Raw genomic sequence first — 19506 nt, 5'->3', positions numbered from 1 at the left:
GGCAGCTGAGTAGGCTGTATGCTTTGCTTCGCCCGATGCTACACGAAAACGACATGAATGCGGATATTTTCGGCTTACATACTGTCTCTTAAGAAATCACGGAAACTCATGATAATTTTATCAGTTTCAGTGAACTGACAAGTGGACGCATGTAGATGAACATTTGCACCACTGGTCCACGGGGCGGTCGAGTGCACATAGTTTCGGTTTGCATTATCCACTAACTGGGCCTTGGATGACGGAATTCTCAGTCGTGAACCATAAATATCCTATTTAAGCAAGAATTAGGCCTTCAAATATTCAGCAAAATGTATTTGCAGTGGTGGCGCCCCGTAGTCCATCATTTCATGAATGGTCCTCGGAGATTCAGACGTTGCTATTTGTCCCTTCACCCCGTCATTTCCCGCTTTGTCACTTCTTTCCCCCGTTCTCATTGCACGCCCATACCATTTCGTGGTATGTGGTTCTCAGTCTCATGGCCACCCGTGCCCAACGGGCTTCCACCGACTTTGCAGGCAGTGGGACGAAGACGCCGCTGCGCTCCTAAAGAGGCTTCTGCACATGAACACGGCATGCAAGAGCTCCCACAGGATGCTAGTATCGGAAAGGAGAGGGCTTCAAGAAGGGAGCCCCGTCGACTGATTGGCTACTGTCAGATGTCCGGTCAGGCGCTGTACGATGCGGGACAGGGCAGAGAATCGATCTTTCCCTACAAGGACATGGAATGGCGTTGATCGGAAGCAAAAACGAAGATAAGAGAGCTAAAGGATGAGAGGCAGCCGCGAGTAAAGGGGGCGGAACATCGACGACTTCTGCTTGCAAAGAGGCAGCAAGCACAGAGTAACATCAGGTTGCCGTCCCTCGAAGAATTTGTTTCCCTTAGCAGTCCTCGAAGAACATTCTGTAGGCAGCGTATGCCCTAGTGCCGTCCCTTTGTTAATTTGCAGTGCCTCTGCCCTAGCTGCCGCTTAGGCTTTTCCCCTCCTTTCTTCCTCTGCGCGTTTGTTCCGTTTCCTCTATCTTCTGCTACTGATCATTCAGTAGTGTTAGCACGGAAGCTTGAGCTCCGATTCGGGGTTCGTGCAGCGTGCTGTGCAGATAGTGCACGTGTCGTCTGGGCTGCGTATCTGGTGGCTCACGGCGTTTTTCGGGAAGCTGTTTTTTTTCGCAATGAAAGTCCACAAACCTGGAGGGAGTGATGCCAAGCCTATCCTATCCTGGGTTTGAGGTAACAGAAGCACGTGGGCCAAGATTCCTTTTAGGGTTGCGGTCATAAGAGCCTTCCGGTAAAGGGTACAGAAAATAATCAATTAAATGCCAGCAAAGGGAGAGCATGGGATGATACGCAGCACCCCGTCATTTCTGCCTGCTTCCCTGCCGTGCAGGTCGAAACAAAGAATAATATTTGAAGAGTTAGTAAATGAAACATTGAAGGGCGATGTTTCCCTGTGGCTTAAGAAGTAAATAAAACAGAACCCCAGTCACTAAGACTGATGTGGGATAAAACAACTAATGGGCGCTCCTTTGGGCACAACCACTGCAGTTCGACCGAGGTTCGCAGATACCCTACAATACGGCGAGTGCAGGCAGCTCAAGCAGCCACTAAAGGGCTGAACACTGAACGTCTTGGTCAGATATTATATGCAACACCCACGGGGTGGGTTCCCACTCCCCATCAACCTCAGCGCTGCTACAGGCGCTACTGCTTTTGGGAGGAGTGGAAATGAAGACGATATAGGCATGGTTTGTGTCATTAAGCTCGGCCAGCGTGATGTTCAGGACGCCCTGAGAATAGACACCCATTCAAAATTCAAGCATACGCATACACGTACAGCACGTCCGTGCTTGCGTCTGTGGTAACGCATTGCACAGAACGAGGCATGCGGCGAGAAGTGTCGAAGTCATTTAGAAGGAGCACTCGATTTCTGGGCGTGCATGTTGGAGAAAAAGGCGCATGCCGCCGAAAGCTTGCCCAGTACACCACTATAGCCCAGGTGCAGGGAGAGCGCCACAACACGCAAAAAGCATTCTACGACCGAACGACGGCACGTGTAAAATAAACAAAAGGCAGGAGCAGTAGTTATTCACTGCGAGAGACAGCCGGGAGCACAGGAAAACGAAAGGATTTGATACCTGTCTCTGAAGCAAGTCTTGTGCTGCTGAGGACTTGACTCTGCCGTCTTCGCTTAGCCCCCCTTCCAGATCGCTTTTCTTAACCAGCTGCAAATGTTTGCCCTCTTTGCTGCTGCCATCGCCGTTGCTGCTACAACTGTCTGAAGGGGCGAAAAGGTACAGAGACAGAACCGGGGGGGTTTTCAGCGGCAACTTCCGCGCAATGACTTGTAGGCGTAGAGATACCTGAGACGCAACCCACAAGGATGGAAGGCGTAGGTGCACAAAAGGGCTTATCGTGCACCATGCATATGTAATATATATGTATATATATATACTCCATGGCTTAGCATGCAGCATCTTGAATAATACATCCGCACATCTCCCGAAAATCCAAAAAGACGGCCAAAAATCGGAGAAGCAGCACACCCAAACACGAATCTAACGGTGCCTTTCCCCCTCCTGCTTTCCCCCTCCCTCCCCTTCCATTCATCTCCCTGGAGCCAACCAGCGCATGCGTACTTTCGTAGGTGCACTCAAGAGCTGCAGTGCAACGCGTCCCCAAGCATGCCGTGAAGCCTTTGCGGCAACCGATGGACCCCTAATGGTGTGCAGGAACAAACGTGGATCTGGTGGAATGGCGTATGGGTAAGGCAAGGGAGCTAGCGTAGGGTGGCCGCCGTCCCCCGCTTCCCCGCTGGTGCTGGTGGAAGCAATTCTGTAATGCAGTGAAATCTGGAAGGCTCCGAGATTCTGAGGCTTGAAGGTGCTACAGATGAGGGTATAGTCGCCAGCGGCAAGAAAGGAGGACAGGAGGCAGCACCCTGCGCGGTAGCTGCCGCTCGTCTGGGCTTTGCCTGTGCGAAGCAAGCGCGGCGTTGCGATCCGGCCGCTAAACAGGCGCAGATTGACGGAGTACTCCTAAGATCACACCACACAATCACAAAAACACCCCACAGGAAACAACGCGGCATGATGCTGGCAGCGTGGCAGCAAGACAGCGCATGAAGAATCCCTAGCCGGGGGTACCCCACCCCAGTTGTTAGCCTCCCCCTGAGCGTCTAGAGAGGCGTCCGACGCCTCTCTAGACGCTCGAGAGCAACACATACACCGCACGGTAGGCGAAGTAGTACAGAAGGCAGTCTTTCGTGCAGGCCTAACCACCGTATTGTTCAGGTGACCACCACATCCTTCCCCCCGTCCTGTTTAGTTTGCGCGGCAAGCCGTGCTTCAGCCTTCCCCCTCCCCTCCCCCCTACAAGCCCGTTGAACGCTGCTCTTGTTACCTGAGGACACTCCAAAAAGATGACGGCCTCGCACGGCTGAGGAGCTGTCAGTCGGAAGTGAGGATTTGTAAAGAAACTCCAAAGATCGTTGCTGCAGCCACCGGCGTTCTCAGCAGTCCAAGCCCCTGCGCAACGCAATTGGCGCAACGCCAAGGGAAAGGGCGGAGCATGCAGACGGCGGCCTCGCATTAGAAGCAGGCTGACTCTCACCAAGACGAAGACATGTAAAAGGAGTCAGTTCGGAAGGGGTCGCTCCTAGCACCGACAGGCAGCAGCACCAGGCGTTACAAGCGCGTGTATTCACGCTAGTTTACCCGACATATAGACAGACGTCCACTCAGGTCCAAAGAGGGGAGGCAGGGGTTTGAGGACGGCCGGTATGTGCGCAAAGACTTTCATCGTGAAGTTGAACTCGTCCTAAAACAGCAAGACACCAGTTCGCCACAGCTCTCAGAAAGTTTCGTGTTCATAAACTGCGCGAGAAGACGCATGCCGCGTTTACAAGGCGGGAGCAGGAGGCGCAAAGGTGCAATAATGACGGCTGGTGTCGGCGGCCCCTAGGAAGGACAGTGAAATAATGGAGTTTTAAACAAGTTTTCCGTGTTTCGACTGGGGCATATGTTTGCGTAAATATATATATATATATATATATATATATATATATATATGACTGACGCACCTTTTGAGAGTACTGGCTGACAACGAGGACATAGTCGAGAGCTTTCAAGAGGCCGCTGCCTGTCGTCAAGCTCTCGGCAGCCTTCGTCTTTTTCCCTTGTGGCTCCATCGGCTGCAGGGGTTGGGGAAGAGACCCTTCGCCCCCCCCGCTTTGCTCGTGAGTGCAGCCACCGCCTTTGGTGCTGCCTGCCGCATGCAAGGCTCTGGGATCGAGTCTGACTTTCACCAGCGTACATTCCCCGTTGCTGTAGACACCCTGCTTGGCAGGGGGGGGGGGGCAGGAGACGCGGGAGTTGCCCTTGTGAATATGCACGGCCAAGTATTTGGAGCTCAAGTCTCTTTGCCTCTCCCTTACATGCCGCGACAAGAGCACCCACAGCTCGATGGGGGTGTCGGAGATGCAGCAGCTGCAGCTGCTACGACTGCTGCTGCAGCTGTCGTCCGCTGCCTCCCCGCTGACACTGCGACCGCTCAACGCGCCTCGGCTACCCCCCGTTCCCCCTGCTGCCCCCATGCCGCTGCACCCGCCAACTCCATCCACAGCAAGGAGATCGCCAGTCGTCAAGGACGGGAAAGAAATGTAGGGGGGTAACAGCCGCCCCTTCGCGGCACCAGGTGCCACAGACAGATGAAGCTGCGGATTGAAAGCCACCAAGTGCGAATCATCCGGCAAAGACGACTCCTGAATAAATCGAGACCTCTCCCACCTGTGCCGTATCAGCAACCCCAAAGATATACACATACTGATACATACACATGCACACCCAAACACACACTGATACATACACATACACCCAAGCACATACTGATATATACACATATACACATACTGATACATATATTCTCACCCAAGCACATACTGATATATACACATATACACATACTGATACATACACATACACACCCAAGCACATACTGATACATACACATACACATACTGATACATACACATATACACATACACATACACATACTGATACATACACATACACACCCAAGCACATACTGATACATACACATACTGATACATACACATATGTATATGGATATATGCATTCCCCCGCATGGGGTGTATGGACTCTGCGGGGTCACTCGCGTTGTCGCTTTCGCGTGGCATGGGTGATGAAGGGCAAAGCAGAACGGGGAGAGTGAGAGTGGCAGCGCAGAGGGTGAAAAAGCAGGTGCTGGCAGGGCTTTGGCATTCTGCATCCGTGGCTACGGGTGTCGTATTTCAGCTTTCTGGAAAGATTTTTACTTTGAATGAACTTCCGAGATAAAGGGAAAATACGCGGCGTTCCAACAGACGTAGAGGTGTGAAAACCAGCGCACTACATCCTGCCACTCAATCCAGAAGCATCCGCTGTCCTCCTTCCCCTGATGCTCACACATACACACACAGACCCCACTCGATTCGCAGTGAACACAGCGGATGCAAGTGCCGATCTTCTGCGGCTTTCAGGATTTTGAGATGGCAAGGCTGCCTTCAAGGAGGCCTGATGGCGAGAGGGAAGCGCAAGCAAACTACTAGGCATATTAAATGCTGAAATACATGCAATTCAGGTGCACACGCACTTGCGTCGCCAAGTCACGCATGCGCAGCACATGCCTCTAGACCCCTTAAAAGACGTACTGAGATTGCAGGATCGTAATCGAGGGCTTCCTTGAGCTCGCTCGTCCATGTCCGCTTGTCGCCGGGTGAGAATTTGCCACGCCACCGCATGCAGCCCCAAGGGTTCTTCACGTAAAGTAGACGAAATCCCAAAACCTCCGCATGACGCAGCACAGAGTAAGCGTGCCGAGCCACTATCCCTGAAGAGCATCGCCCAGGCATCGGGGAGGAAACGAGGAGACGCGTCAACGAAAAGATATTACATACATGCAATACATGCATCGTTGTAGACGAACATGTGCTCATTACAGACAGCAAAAACGCATATACATGTGTGAGCATATATGCATGGAAATTGCAGGAAGGATGGCGCGACAGAGAGACAGAGACAGAGAAAGACAGAGACACACAGACAGAGACAGAGAGACACACATAGACAGACAGGGAGCGGTGGGGTGGTGGTTGCGTGGTTTGCAGCGCGGAAAAATCGAAGCAGTAGACCGTCATGCCACCACGAAACTGCACGATGAGACACTTGCAGCAAGAAAGCGAACACACATGGCGTGAAGAACGAGATATATATAGAAGGGCAATGCATAGGCAGCACTAGATGGACCTGTGCTAACGGAGACACCCTCTGGAAATTCCAAGCCGCTGGGAGCTGCATCGAAGACTTCGCTGGTTCCGAGGCAAGCGACGCAACGGCCTTCACTCAAGCCTCTGCATATAGGCAGCCAAAGCGAAGAAATGCAAAACTCGCGAAAATCAAGAAAACAGACGGCGAAGAGGAGGTGATCAGGAAGTTATGAGGGGCCTATATAGAGAGAGGCCTACCCTTCAGCCTTTCTGTATAGATATATACATGTACATATAAATATATATATCTACATAGAGATATGTATCTACATAGAGATATGTACCTGCATATATATATATATCTAAATGGATATGCATGACATGGAAGATATATATATATATCTACATATATATATCTATCTAAATGGATATGCATGACATGGAATATATATATATATAGATATAGAGATATATATGTACCTCTGGATATATATATATATATATATATATATATATATATATATAAATGGGTAGAGGTGCTATACTGCCAGCACGCGCCCTCAAACACGGTTGCACACACAGACATGAATGTGCAATGCGAGTTTTCGAGGAAAGGATGGCGTTGGCTGCAGAACGGGGGGCAGCAGCAGGCAATATTGATCTTCTTACCGGTGCAGCTGGAACCAGACGAGTTCCCATGCGGGATTCTGCCTTTGTTGCTTCAAGACTTCTTCGGATTCTCCGCCAGTCACGATCGGCGTGTGGCTTGCAGGAGTTCCCGTGTGCACGTCGCTTCTGAAGGGGATAGTTTCTGGCAGCCAGCCGGTGAGGTGATAGAGATCTGCCCCTGGGTTGGATCCTTGCATGCTGTAGCTGCCTCCCATGAGTTTGACGAATGCCTTCTCTAGGAGAGATACCCACAACTCCTGGGGGTGATGGGAGTGCGCGCAGAGGAGTTTCCCGTCTCTTCTTGTGGGCACGAAGTCGTCGACGAGCACCTTGCGAGGCACGCCGTTGAAGAAGAGCTTCACGCCATACATGCCTCGAGGATTGTAGACTGGCCGTGAGCGGCAGCAGCCTCCTCCGCTGCCGCTGCTGGGATCGCCAAGAGGCATCTGCGGGTAGATAAGACTCGACACAACTGGTATGCCGTGACGCCGCTCATAGTCTGAAAGCACTGCCAAAGAGGACAAGAAGGAACAGTCCCCGACGAACCCCTGCCGAATGCTTTTGCTGCACGGCAGCTCTAGCAGCACTTGAGGCTGCAAGTGCTGCTGCGACTGCGACTGCGAATGCGCCTGCTGCTGCTGTGACTGTGGCGCCGGCTGTGACTGCTGCTGATACAGCAGTTGCTGCTCCAAAGCCTCGCCCACGCGACGCCACGCGTGAAACTTTTGTTGCTGCTTCTGAGACAGCGTTAATAGGCCCTCAGGATCCGACCACTTGCCCCCTGCCCACCCCACCGGGTGTGGGTTTGGCGTGAAAGCCGAATGCGAAGAGCCATACGCTGCGCAGGAATCATCTGCAGCAGGAGCAGCAGTAGGAGCAGGAAAAGCAGGAGCAGCAGCAGTCATTGTTCCTTTTGCTCGATCTGTGGTTGCGGATATTCTTGGTGGGGCACCGACCATCGTGGAAACGAGGTTGTTGTTGCTCGTGCTGCTGCTGCTGGTGCCTCCACAACAGTTGCTGGTTACGTACACCCCATTGGCTCCAGAGTTGGTTTGCTGCGAAGCTCCTTGCCGTCTCTGCTTGTGTGTGTGCTGTTGCTGGTGCTGGTGCTTGGCTGCCAAAGGCACTCGGCAAGCTGGTGTCAAAGCCGCCTCTGCGGCTGCAAAGGGAGCAGCAGAGCCTTTCGGAGGAGGAACGCGGCAATGAACTGCCACAGGCTGCGACTGTATGGCTAAAGCAGCCGCCGCAGCGGCTTCGGCTGCAGTGCAGCTGGCGTTGCACACCGTGCTGCTCTCGCTGTCTGGAGGCAGACAGTCCACGTAAAAGTTGCAGCGTATGTCTTTGTCGCTTTCGCTCCACGGCAGCATCAAAAAGGGCCCCACAACTGAAGACTCGAGCAGTAGCTGCTGCGCATACGAGGAGTTTCTACTGCTGCTGCCTCCCCCACACGCCCCCCCCCCCTTCCCTGCTGAGCTTACGCTGACTTCGCGCAAGAAATCGATATGCAGGTAGCTTCCCCCACTGCATCCCCGTTCAGCGGGAGCTGCTGCCACGGCTGCTGCTGCCAACGCTGCCGCTGCACCCTCTCCAGCAGCAGCTGTGGCAGCAGCTCCCGCTATCTCCCCATCCGAATAAACTGTTGAAGCCGACCATTGGAATGGATCTGCCTGCGGCAGCTCCTCAGCTGCACTGCTGCTGACAAGCTCTATCGATCCTCTGTCTCTATTAGCTAGCCGAGAGCAGGCAACAACACCTCGCGCTGCTCTTCTTCTTGCTGCTCCTGCTGCCTCCGCTGTAGCAGCAGCCCCCATAGACGCTCCTGCAGCTTCTGCAAGCCGCAGCTGCTGCCCTCTTGGATCGCATTTACAATCATTCGCATTACTGCTGCTGCTGCTGACGGCGAACCTAGCCGCAGCAGCAGCAGCAGGTCCTACTTTGCACCTCATTTCACTGGTCAAGTCTCTTGCATCTGCTGCTGTATCTGCATCGGCTGCTGTAGCAGATGCAGATACAGCAGCAGATGCAGATAGCGCAGCAGATGCAGATAACGCAGCAGATGCAGATAACGCAGCAGATGCAGATAACGCAGCAGATGCAGATAACGCAGCGGATGCAGATACAGCACTTCCTGCTGCTGCTTCAGGTGTTACAGCGCTTGCTGCAGCTCCTCCTGCCAGTAAACCACCACTGGTGCCGCTCCCTCCTCCAGAAGGCCTCCCCAGATCGCTAAAAGCGCTCGCTCCAGAATGCAGGAGCAGCTGTTGCTGCTCCTCTGGCTGCATGCACGGCTGGCTTTGCAGCGGCTGCTGCTGCTCGCGCTGCTGCTGTGTCAAAAACAGACCCCCCTGTGCCTCGATGCCTTCAGCACCTGGAGACGCAGGAGGCGTTGCAGCAGGAGGGGTGCCAAAGACAGCAGCGGCTCGTCCTCCTCTGCTGGAACGAACTGCTGCCGTCTTTGTGCACTGCGCCCCCATGATTTGCTGCAAGTGCTGCTGCTGCTGCTCTTGCTGCTGCTGCCTTCCTTGCTGTTGCGCTTCGTTGCATGTATGCAAACACACGTGCCTTTTACAGAGCTGCAGCGGCGCCATGCATTGCCGTGCGAAGCCATACGCTGCTGCTGCAAGTGCTCCTGCAATTGCTGGTAGTGAAGAGGCAACAGGGGAAATGCTGCAAGGAGTGGTGCTGCTGCTGCAAGGAGCGGTGCTGCTGCTGCAAGGAGTGGTGCTGCTGCTGCAAGGAGCGGTGCTGCTGCTGCAAGCGAGGCAAGTATTGCTGCAAAGTGCTGCTGCTTCGCAATAGAAGTGTTGACACACAGGCAGCAGGCGCTATGCCAAAAAGGCCTCGCAGAAAGCCGCTCCAGCTACCACCACTGAACCTGATGGGCTGCTGCTGCTCGCTATCCTACACAATTGAAGCTTCTTGGAAAATGAGCATTGCATTGCCAGTGCTGCTCTTCCCAATAGTTCCAGCTGCGCTAGCAGCAGCGGCTTCTGCTGCTGCCGTTTCTTCTTCTTCAGCAGCAGCAGTGGCTTCTGCTGCTGCCGTTTCTTCTTCTCCTACTTCTTCTTCAGCAGCAGCAGTTGCTGCTGCTGTTTCCAGTCTTGCGTCCGGCAATACCGGTTCGTCAAACGTTCCTGCTGCAGCCGACAAACTGGATGCTTCTTCGAGTTGAAGCTGCGCAGTTTCTCATTGCCTTCGCCTCAGTGAGCAGCAGAAGGACTGCTGCTGCAGCAGCAGCAGCAGCACCAGCGGCTTCCAATTTTACTTGAAATCCTTCGGGAAGAGTGCGCTTCACGCCGTTTCTCGAGCAAATTTACGGCAACTGTTGCTGCAGCAGTGCAGCACGCGCGGCAACAGCTACTATATGCGATCCGCTTGCTGCTGCTGTGCTTCGCTGCAGCAGCCCTTCAAAGAGCAGGAAGACACTGCAGCTCTTGCAGCAGTAAAAGCTGACAAGGAAGAATCCAGACCCCACGATTTGCTGCTATTTGCTGCTTCTGCCATTGCTGCCGGTTAAGGCGCAGGCAGCAAGCAGCCTCACGAGTAGCAGCAGCAGCTGCAACAGTAGCAGCAGCAGCTGCTGCATCGGCAGCGTGCACTAGCGGCTGCTGCCATTGTTGCTGCGGCAAGAAATAGTATGCTGCTGCTCGACGCCTCTCCAAATGGCCTATTTGCGTCAATATTGGCTTTATTTGGCGGTTTTGGCAGGCGTTCCGGCAGAGGCGACGCGAGCAGCTGCTGTGTCATCGTTAGCTGCACGTTTGCTGCACCGGTCGGTCCTTAGCGCGCAGAGTCGCTCGTAAGGCTTCGATGAATAACGCTTGTCTTGGGGGGTAAATAGATCTTCCACGTCGCGTTTCTGCGGTTGCTGCTGTCGCACAGGATCGAGCAGCGCCTGTTGCTGCTGTTACTGCTGCCGTCACGCCCAAGTAGTCTGTACGGGCTGCCTGCCTGCCTGCCTGCGCTCTACAGCGTGTGGGGTTGCACGCCACGCGAACAGCTGCTACCCGTGCGAAAAAGCACATTGGCATGTCATGCGTCGACTGCTGCACCAGCAGCAGCGCGAGCAGTATTAGCGCAGCGGCGTCTCTGCGCGCATGTCTAGCACGCCACTTCGCAAGACGATACACCCCAATTTCGGAACGAACCGCACGCCTCACAGCAGCAACGCCCTCCGGGAGCAGACGCAACGCCCATTAAAAACGGGGATTATACGCCTCAATCGAGCTTACACGGAGAGGCAGCACTCAGCTGCCCATGAGCAGAACACTCTGAGCACTTGCTGCTGCCGCTGCACTGCCAGGGAGGAGATTATACAGCCATCATGGGGAGGCAATATAGGGATTCTCCCTTCGACCTGAAGAAGATGCTGCTGCTGAAGATGCTGCTGCTGATCTTGAGCAGCTCCAGCATGCAGCTACTGCCTGTTGGAGGGAGAGCACTACTGCCAGCAGCCGCTGAGCTGTACAGCGAGGTGTTACTCACAGAGCCGCTGCGATCGCGAAATCTCTTTTTTGCCCATTTCGACATCCGCCTCAGATCTCGTTCTCTGGGTATGCGTCTTTCTCAGCTTGCTTCCCCTGCGAACTGCCTTCAGGTGTTTGCTTGCAATGTAGCTTGTGAGAGTGTCATACGCTCGCTGTCGCGCATGCAGGTCATAGCCTTTCTGCACTTGAAGAGCATGCAGACATGTTTCCCCTAGGCATCGGACGCCTCCTCAACACACACCAGCTGCTGCTGCAGCCAGAGCACCAGCAGGAGAGCGGCTCATTGCTGCTGCAGCAGCAAGAGAAGAATCCTCCCGTATACCACCAACAAATACCCCAACATAAACTGCCTCACGCGTATTCCTTCTTCGATTTGTCTTTGAGCCAAGGGAGGTGGAATGAAGCAGTATGGGGAGCTCCCACTGCTGCAGTAAAGCCTCCAGGGATACTTCTACGCACAGGCATATCGCAGCACCCTGATTACAATCAGCAGAGGTATGTATATATATATATATATATATATATATATATATATATATATATATATATATACAACTAGAGGGAGAGGCTGCTGCGGCTTTTCTATCCCTCGCTATCTCTCTTTCCCTCTCTTGCTCTCCTTTTTTCCCCTCTCTTGCTCTCTTTTTCTTTTCCTCTCTTGTTCTCTTTTTCATTTCCTCTCTTGCTCTGTATTTTTCCCTCTCTTGCACTCTCTTTCTTTTCCTCTATCTCCATTATGCGCACTGAATGTTTGGAGGTGCTGTTTCTACCTCGGATGCGAAGGTGTCCCCTGAGTTGAGTGTTTTTCTGCGGTTGTAAATGTATGTGCATGTGAAAGTGTATGTGTACGTGTATGTGTAAGTGTATGCATATGTGTATGTGTATGTGTAAGTATATGCGTATGTGTAAGTGTATGTGTAAGTGTATGTGTAAGTATATGCGTATGTGTATGTGTAAGTGTATGCATATGCGTATGTGTAAGTGTATGTGTAAGTGTATGTGTAAGTATATGCGTATGTGTATGTGTATGTGTATGCATATGGGTATGTGTAAGTGCAAGTGTATGTGCATGTGTATGCATATGTGCATGTGTAAGTGTATGTGTAAGTATATGCGTATGTGTATGTCTATGTGTAAGGGTATGCATATGTGTATGCATATGGGTATGTGTATGTCTATGTGTAAGGGTATGCATATGTGTATGCATATGGGTAGGTGTAAGTGTAAGTGTATGTGGATGTGCATGCATATGGGTATGTGTATGTGTATGTGCATGTGTAAGTGTATGTGCGTATGTGCAGTATGCATATGTGTATGCATATGTGCATGTGTACGTGTATGTGCATGTGTAAGGGTATGTGCGTATGTGTAGTATGCATATGTGTATGCATATGGGCATGTGTAAGTGTAGTATGTGCAAATGTATGTGCATGTGAAAGTGTATGTGCATGTACATGTGTATGTGTAGTATGTGTATGCATATGTGTATGTGCATGCATATCTTGTTGCTGCTGCTGCAGGCTCTGGGTACATCTAGTAAACGCGCTAGCAGGACTGACGTGCAGCGGCGTTTCTGTGCTCGCTGGAATCTCAGATGCTGCCCTGACTTTGCCCAGTGCAGCAGCCGCAGCAGCAGGAGGAGGAGCAGCGGCCTCTCCTCTGCCTTCTGGAGAAAGCTCGCGAGCGAAGCCTGGATACAAACAGCGCATCGCTGCCTTCCCTGAAGCAGCAGTCTGTACAGACACCCACAACAATCTGATGCGGCTGCTGCCCTGCAAGCAGCAGGTAAGAAGAGGAATATAATCGTCTGTTTCTGCATCTGCTCCGCTGACTGTTCAAATCCTTGAGCGTTTCTTCCGAGGATTCTTTTTGTAGGCTCCAAGCTCGCTCGCTTGTGCTGCTTCTGTGGGGTTGTGTGCTGCAGTCTGGCCTACTGACGCTGTTACATCCTTATGCCCTTGCAGCGTCTCCGTACAAGTCGTACCGCCTTCGCGCTTCGCCTTTCGCCGCGCAGCCTTCTTCGTCTTCTGCTCCTTTTGCTTCATCTCCTCCGCAGCAGCAGCAGCAAATAGCAGAGCTGCGGCTCGAGCTATCGGTAGTGTTGCGCTTTCCCAATGACGAACCACCCTGTACGTTCTGTGAAGGCCGCTGACACGTGCTGTTGTGATATTATAACGGCAATCGCTGCAGAGATGCTCTCCTTTGAGAGACAGAGAGAGGGACAGACTGACTGACTGACTGGACGCAAGCGAGGCTTCGGAGGAGCCAGTCGCTCTCGGTGGCTGCATGTGTGTGTGTGTGTGTGTGTGTGTGTCGCAGTGCCTTTTTCTCTGGTGAATCTTTTTAGCCAAATTCCCCTGCACGTGTATCCTAAGACTGGCAGGCCGAAGGAGGACATGCTAGAACCCCAACAGGAGGAGGTGCTCGCGCTGCAGAATCCACCAACATTCGCTCGCTGGAAGTGCACTGCTGTCAATCACAGCAAATGGATGCTAAGAATCTTCCACACTAGCGACAACACTACAGCGGCCGTGCGAGCGCAGCAGGTAGCCGCAGCCGCAGGTTTTAGTACGTATGAGGCCTTTTCAACAGGTGCAAATTCCACCCTCCTCGTCTTAGACTTGCAGCAACAGGAAAAAGAGCAACAGCAACAGCAGCAAGAGCAGAAGCAGGAAAAGGAGCAACATCAAGAGCAAACGCAGGAGGAAGAGCATCAAAAACAACAGCAACAGCAGGAGGAGCAGAACGAGCACCATCGCCTCAAAGATTGGCTTGGCCATCGGTGGCGCCTAGCCGAGACACGGGAAAGCCTTCAACTTTCTCGAGGCTTCTCTATGAATCCTGAGGCCCCTTACAGTGACAAGCTTTTTGGTACGTTTAGATTCAAAAGCGTTCCCGCTTGAAAAATACATTGTGTCTCTGTTACGTGTCTTTATGGATCCTTTTCTGCCGCTCCTGCTGCTCTTTCTGCTGCAGGCTCTTATTGGGTGGCCTTTGATAATTGGGGAGACAGGGCAGCTTCTGTAGGCCTCGTGGATTTTCTGCCACACGCTACTCGTCCCCTGATTGCCACCGCTAGGTTCAGTAAGCATCCTTTATCTAGAGGCACTCAGTTGATCGCGCAGCAAGAAGACGAAGGCGAAGATTGCATGGGGGTGGGTGCGACTACGTCTTCTGCATGCGTTTTTCCTGCCGATGGCGCTTCAGCATATACCCGTGGAGGTAGCCTGTGCTTTTTACTCTCTTAGATGCGTCTGTCTGCCTATCTGGCTCGCCGGCCTGCATCAGGCATGCGCTTTTCTGATGCTTTCCTGCATCATGCATGCGCTTTTCTGGTGCTTTCCTGCATCATGCATGCGCTTTTCTGGTGCTTTCCTGCATCATGCATGCGCTTTATTGGTGCTTTCCTGCATCATGCATGCGCTTTATTGGTGCTTTCCTGCATCATGCATGCGCTTTATTGGTGCTTTCCTGCATCATGCATGCGCTTTATTGGTGCTCTCCTGCATCATGCATGCGCTTTATTGGTGCTTTCCTGCATCATGCATGCGCGTTTTTGTTGTTCGTCTGCATCATGCATGCGCTTTTCTGGTGCTTTCCTGCATCATGCGCGACAGGAAGTCAAGGGGCCTTCCGCCATCGCTTCGTCAGGCCTTCGTCTGACATCGCCAGTCCAAGTTTTTTCTCCGTGGGCAGCCTCCGCACGGGCGTCTGACCTTGCAGCTGTGGGGGAGTCTGCGTTGGCGACGGACGTTGCTGCTGCGGAGGCGGAGGGCGGCTACGGAGCTTTGGATCTCTGGTGGATGCCTTGTTGGCTACGCATGCGCAGCAGTTTGCTCCCTGCAGCCTTGGCGGCAAAGGAGAAGGAAGCTGCTTCCCTGCTTCTCCCCTCAGCTTCTTTGGAAGGCCGTCTGCACGTGCCTGCGCACTGCAGGGTAGCACTTTCGCTGCCGCTGCGGCTGCTGATGCAGCAGCCGCAGCTGCTGCATCCGAATCCTCAGGGAGGCCTCTCTGTGGGCTCTGCCTTTGCTGCAGTGCCGGTTCGTTTTTAGGGCGAAAGTCGTCGCAGATCCTCCGCATGCAGCCGATGCTTGTTGCCTCTGCGCATGCAACTCTGCCTTCCCCTCCACGACCCTTAGCAGTCCTGCCGCTGGAACCAGCGGCAGCGGCAGCTGCAGCAGCTGCACCCTTTTCCCCCACTCCACTCCACATCATTCCACTCCATATCGGCCGGACTGAGACTGGCGATGCCTTCCCCGTGTGTTTTTCTGGGAGCTTTATGTGCAGTGGATGTTCATGCTCCGTCTTTGCTGCTGCAGAGGCGGCGTTCCTTCACATGGCCACCCCCCGCAGACGTCTTGGGAAGCACTGCGACCTCCTGCTCGACAGCTGCCAGCGTGCCTTGCAGCGTACTCAGCTCTCCATCCTCCGCTACTACGTCGACAGCCGACAAGGAGAAGCAGCAACAAGTGCTTGAAGCCTTCCTTGGCTTCGAAGAGTGAGCACGCACGCGCCTGTGGGCTGCTGCTGCTCAGTGTGCTTCTCATCAACCTGCTGCTGCTCAACGTGCTGCTGCTGCTTAATGCGCTGCTTCTGATCAACATGCTGCTGCTCGACGTTTGCTGGTTCTCAATGTGCTGCTTCTGATCAACCTGCTGCTGCTGCTCAATGTGCTGCTTCTGATCAACATGCTGCTGCTCGACGTTTGCTGGTTCTCGCGATAAACATCGGGAAATCGTTTATTGGGAATCGCTGCTGCTGCTCTGCTTGCATGCGCAGGGAGCTCGAAGAGAGACAGTGGGAATGGCTGGCTAGTGGGGGTGCAAAACTGAAGGTGCCACTGCCAGACTTTGGTAAGCCCTCGAAGCTGCCTTTCCCTTTTTGCAAGCAGGCTCCTTCGTGGTGATGCAAGTTGATCATCGCTTTTGGAAGCCGAGACACCTCTTTTTTTCTCTCTCTCTTTGCTGATCCTATTGTTCTTTCTTCTGTGGAATACAGCGCCTGTTTGTTCTTCTAGCACCTTCATCAACTCGTTTCGTAGGGGGCGCAGGAGCGACCTATGTGCTAGCATCAAGCTCGAATTGTGTATTTTTGTGTATGCATGCATGTATGTGTGTATATATGTATTGGTGTATTTTTGCGTATGTCTCTGTGTGTGTGTGTATGTACGTATGTCTCTGTGTGAATGTGTATGTTTATGTATTTCTGCGCTCCTGCGGTATGCAGATATGCCGTTCAATGTGATTGCCATATCCGGCACAGCTCTGATGATTTTCTTTGGTGCGGTCTTTAGAATTGCCGTGCCTAAACCCCAAGCAGCACACACGCTGTGCTCTGCATGAGCCTTGGAAGGCTTTACATGCAGGGTACTCCACCGAGCTGTTGCCGAAGCGCGTGAGAGCACCCACCTCGCCTCAACGCGCGACACCAGCTGCCGCGGGGGTTTTGCTGCAAGAAGCGCAGCTTCGGCAGGTCTGGATGTGTTTTTGCCGAAAGCGGCAGGGGAGGGAAAGGGAGGGGTGGTTTTTTTTCTACCGCTGGACGGCTTGCAGGCTGTTAGCGCACTGAACAGGGCAGCCATGCATCAGCCAGCGGAGCGAACGCCGTGGGAGCAGCACCACGGAAGAGGGAGCCAAAAAGCGACAAAGAAAGCGGTGGGAAAAACGTAGGCTCAGCTGCTTTGGCGGCTTGCATGTCTGCCTGCCGCTTCAGAGGGAGTCACTTCGCGCGCGACTGCGTCTTCGGGGGCACACAGCTACCGGGTTCCACAGAAACATCAGCAGCCGTGTGAAGGCGGTGAGCTGTTTGGTGCAACAGTCATCCAGTGGTGCTGCTGCTTCTGCAGCGGGGCATTTCGTTCCCGCCTCTAAATCAACAAAGGCGTCTTCAGAGGGAGGCCTCTTTTGCTGTTGCTGGGGGTTCGGCGAATCGCTGCAGCCGACGGTGAGGACTTGTGGCGAACTGAGCTCTGCGGCTAGCGAAGGCAGAGATTCGGCATCGGACGTTTGCTGCTGCTGCAGCTGCTGCTGTGAGAGGTGCATGCGGAGAAGGCGTGGAGACGACACAGGCAGCACTGGAAGGCTCCTGCTGCTCCCTGCATGACAGGAGGGGGTATCTTTTAAAAGCGGCTCTTCCGCAGAGACGCCTGACGCGTTATCCTCTATGCAACTGTCAGAGACACCCCGCTGTGGCTGTTTCAGCAGCTTTTGCCGCTGATGTTGCTTGCGGGGAGAAAGCGTGGCGGTATGGGCTGCTGCTGCTCTGAGTTGCTGTCGGAGGAGCAGCACTTCGTCTTGTAGTTTGCGTGCAGAGTCTGCGCATGCCTCTCGAGATCTCTGTAGCGCCTTGAGTTCAGTCTTGAAGGCCTCCCTCTCGCTAGTTAGCTTCTTTGCCCACTCTAGTGCTGCATCGGCGCGCTGCGATCGAGCCGTCAGCTGCTCTTTCTCGGCCTGTTGCTGGAGGGCTGCATGCGCCCGCAAAAGAGTTTCCCTTTCTTGACGCAGCCTCTGTTCTCTCTCACGCAGCTTCTCCGACTCCGCTGCTGCCTGCTGCAGTGCGGCTTCGCGCTGCTGCAGCAGCTGCTGCTGCAACGCTGACTCCTGCTGCTGAGCACGTAGTTGCTTCTGAAGGAAGGCCAGCTGCTGCCTGAGGCTCGCGGCCTGTTGCTCAAGGGCCTGCTGAGCTTCCCACTCCTGCTGCTCCCGCTGCTCTTGCAGCTTGCGAAACACCTGAAACCGAATGCTGTCCTTGTGGCACAAGGAGTCGGTAGGGGGTCCGTGCGCTTCCTTCTTCGAGCCCTCTGCTGAAGGTGGCGGAAACGTGCTCTGGAAATGGCAATGCAACTGCGTCAAGCGACACCCACGCGGTGAACTTGCGCTCGACTGCGAGGTTTCCGTGGCCTCTTCTGCATCAGCCCCTGCGCGGCCAGAAGCGCAGGTGTCTCCTGCAATGGAGCAACCCGAGGGCCTATTCCGGCTTGCAGAGAGGCTCTCTCCTAAATGTTTGAGGCTCTGAGGGGCAGCCAGTGCCGCCTCCTCGCCTCCGAACGACAGCCCTCGCACGAGGCGAGCTCCAGCCTCCGACGACGGGGGAGTTGCCGCAGCTGCGGGCATCCCCGTTGGTGTCGGGTCTGCCGGAGGAGCTCTTAGAGGCAACGCTGGGGATATCTCGTAGGTAGCCATGATGCTGTGTTCACAGCGAGGGAAGGCGGCGTCTTATACGCCTCCTCAGAACAGATGCAGTCCCTACGGCGGTTACCTGCAATTAAGGGGCCACTCTGTATGCCTGATGCATCAAGGTCGCTGGCTCTTTTCAAGGAGAGAGCTTGTTTCAACATGAATGGCCACTTCGCGTCGGAAGGTGTTGCCTTCCGACGAGCAGCTTGGCGGACCTGCTTTTACAGCTGCGTAGGCGCAGTGCGCTGGATTTTTGTATGCGTTTTAGCTTCAACGCGTCAAATCTCAGGGCCTAGGTGAAACGAAAGGGCCCAGAGGCGAAGCAGTGCCAGCAAGGACACACAGCAGCACGGCGCAGGGACGATTGCCGCTGTTTTCTGTGTGCAGTCGAATTCACACAGTGCGCGCCTCCGACCCCAGGGTAAATATGGAAGTGTGGAACTGATGATCTGGTGCGCAAATATATTTAGCGAGGATTAACAGAGTCGCCTTAGCGTAGAGGGCGACACCAGGGACTGATGCCTCCGACCGCAGGCCCCTTCGGCAGCCTCGGTACGGACGCCGGTCAGTGTTTGATGAGGTATCTGCTTGAATCTGCTAGCTATCACGGTCTCCTTCTAAGATACCAACTCTATATGTTTTCTTTTTCTTGTGGTAAAGGCCAGCCGGCTTCCTTTCACTTCTTCTTAACCAGCGGCCAGAGCCGCCTGCATCAGTGATGCGGGTTACTTGTATGCGAAACCTTAGCACTCTGCCCAGGGCCCCCCTGTATCCCTTCTGCTAGAAACCAGCTCCGACGCACTTTTAGAACCTACGGCCGATTTAAATATATAGTGTTTGTGATTTTCGCGGAACGGGTTCCCTTGTATGCGCTTGCTTGTGCTGCATCCACAGCGCGCATTCGTATGGCCTAGA

The 19506-nt window shown here is 53.6% G+C and overlaps 3 protein-coding genes across 3 annotated transcripts; 1 reads left to right on the top strand and 2 right to left on the bottom strand.

Annotated features, from left to right (window-relative positions):
- Window positions 1-1602: 1602 nt before the first annotated feature.
- LOC34623256 lies at window positions 1603-10433 on the bottom strand. Its single transcript, XM_026334496.1, has 15 exons — window positions 10356-10433; window positions 9540-9558; window positions 9085-9462; window positions 8835-8910; window positions 7924-8651; window positions 6930-7845; window positions 6301-6404; window positions 5706-5884; window positions 5331-5449; window positions 4077-4782; window positions 3712-3814; window positions 3398-3522; window positions 2635-3033; window positions 2134-2358; window positions 1603-1785 (listed from the first exon to the last, which is right to left on the bottom strand). Exons 1-15 carry the CDS (start codon window positions 10431-10433, stop codon window positions 1603-1605), a joined length of 4338 nt encoding a protein of 1445 aa, XP_026190281.1.
- A 36-nt stretch (window positions 10434-10469) lies between these two features.
- LOC34624136 lies at window positions 10470-16758 on the top strand (the record flags this gene model as incomplete). The annotated part of the gene is made up of 11 exons (XM_026334495.1): window positions 10470-10524; window positions 11384-11482; window positions 11584-11911; window positions 12937-13201; window positions 13341-13545; window positions 13736-14287; window positions 14393-14638; window positions 15089-15456; window positions 15736-15914; window positions 16196-16269; window positions 16643-16758. Coding segments are annotated over 11 exons (2487 nt in total), but the record flags the coding sequence as incomplete, so codon positions are not given.
- A 366-nt stretch (window positions 16759-17124) lies between these two features.
- On the bottom strand, window positions 17125-18597 carry LOC34624137 (plectin). The gene has a single exon (XM_026334494.1). The coding sequence runs from the start codon at window positions 18595-18597 to the stop codon at window positions 17125-17127; it is 1473 nt and encodes a 490-aa protein (XP_026190279.1).
- Window positions 18598-19506: the final 909 nt, after the last annotated feature.

This window comes from Cyclospora cayetanensis, unplaced genomic scaffold (genome assembly GCF_002999335.1).
Source record: "Cyclospora cayetanensis isolate NF1_C8 unplaced genomic scaffold, CcayRef3 CcayRef3_contig_43, whole genome shotgun sequence".
Classification (NCBI taxonomy): domain Eukaryota; phylum Apicomplexa; class Conoidasida; order Eucoccidiorida; family Eimeriidae; genus Cyclospora; species Cyclospora cayetanensis.
The sequence above is the reverse complement of the archived record's forward strand: the minus strand, read 5'-3'. Positions and strand labels throughout refer to the sequence as shown.

Coding starts and splice junctions, on each gene's coding strand:
- LOC34624137 (XM_026334494.1), bottom strand. CDS start 18,597: ATGGCTACCTACGAGATATCCCCAGCGTTGCCTCTAAGAGCTCCTCCG.
- LOC34623256 (XM_026334496.1), bottom strand. CDS start 10,433: ATGGCAGAAGCAGCAAATAGCAGCAAATCGTGGGGTCTGGATTCTTCC. Junction 8,652..8,834: donor GCTGCTGCTGCTGCGGCTAG/GTTCGCCGTCAG, acceptor GCTAGCTAATAG/AGACAGAGGATCGATAGAGC. Junction 7,846..7,923: donor CTGTTGTGGAGGCACCAGCA/GCAGCAGCACGA, acceptor CCACAGATCGAG/CAAAAGGAACAATGACTGCT.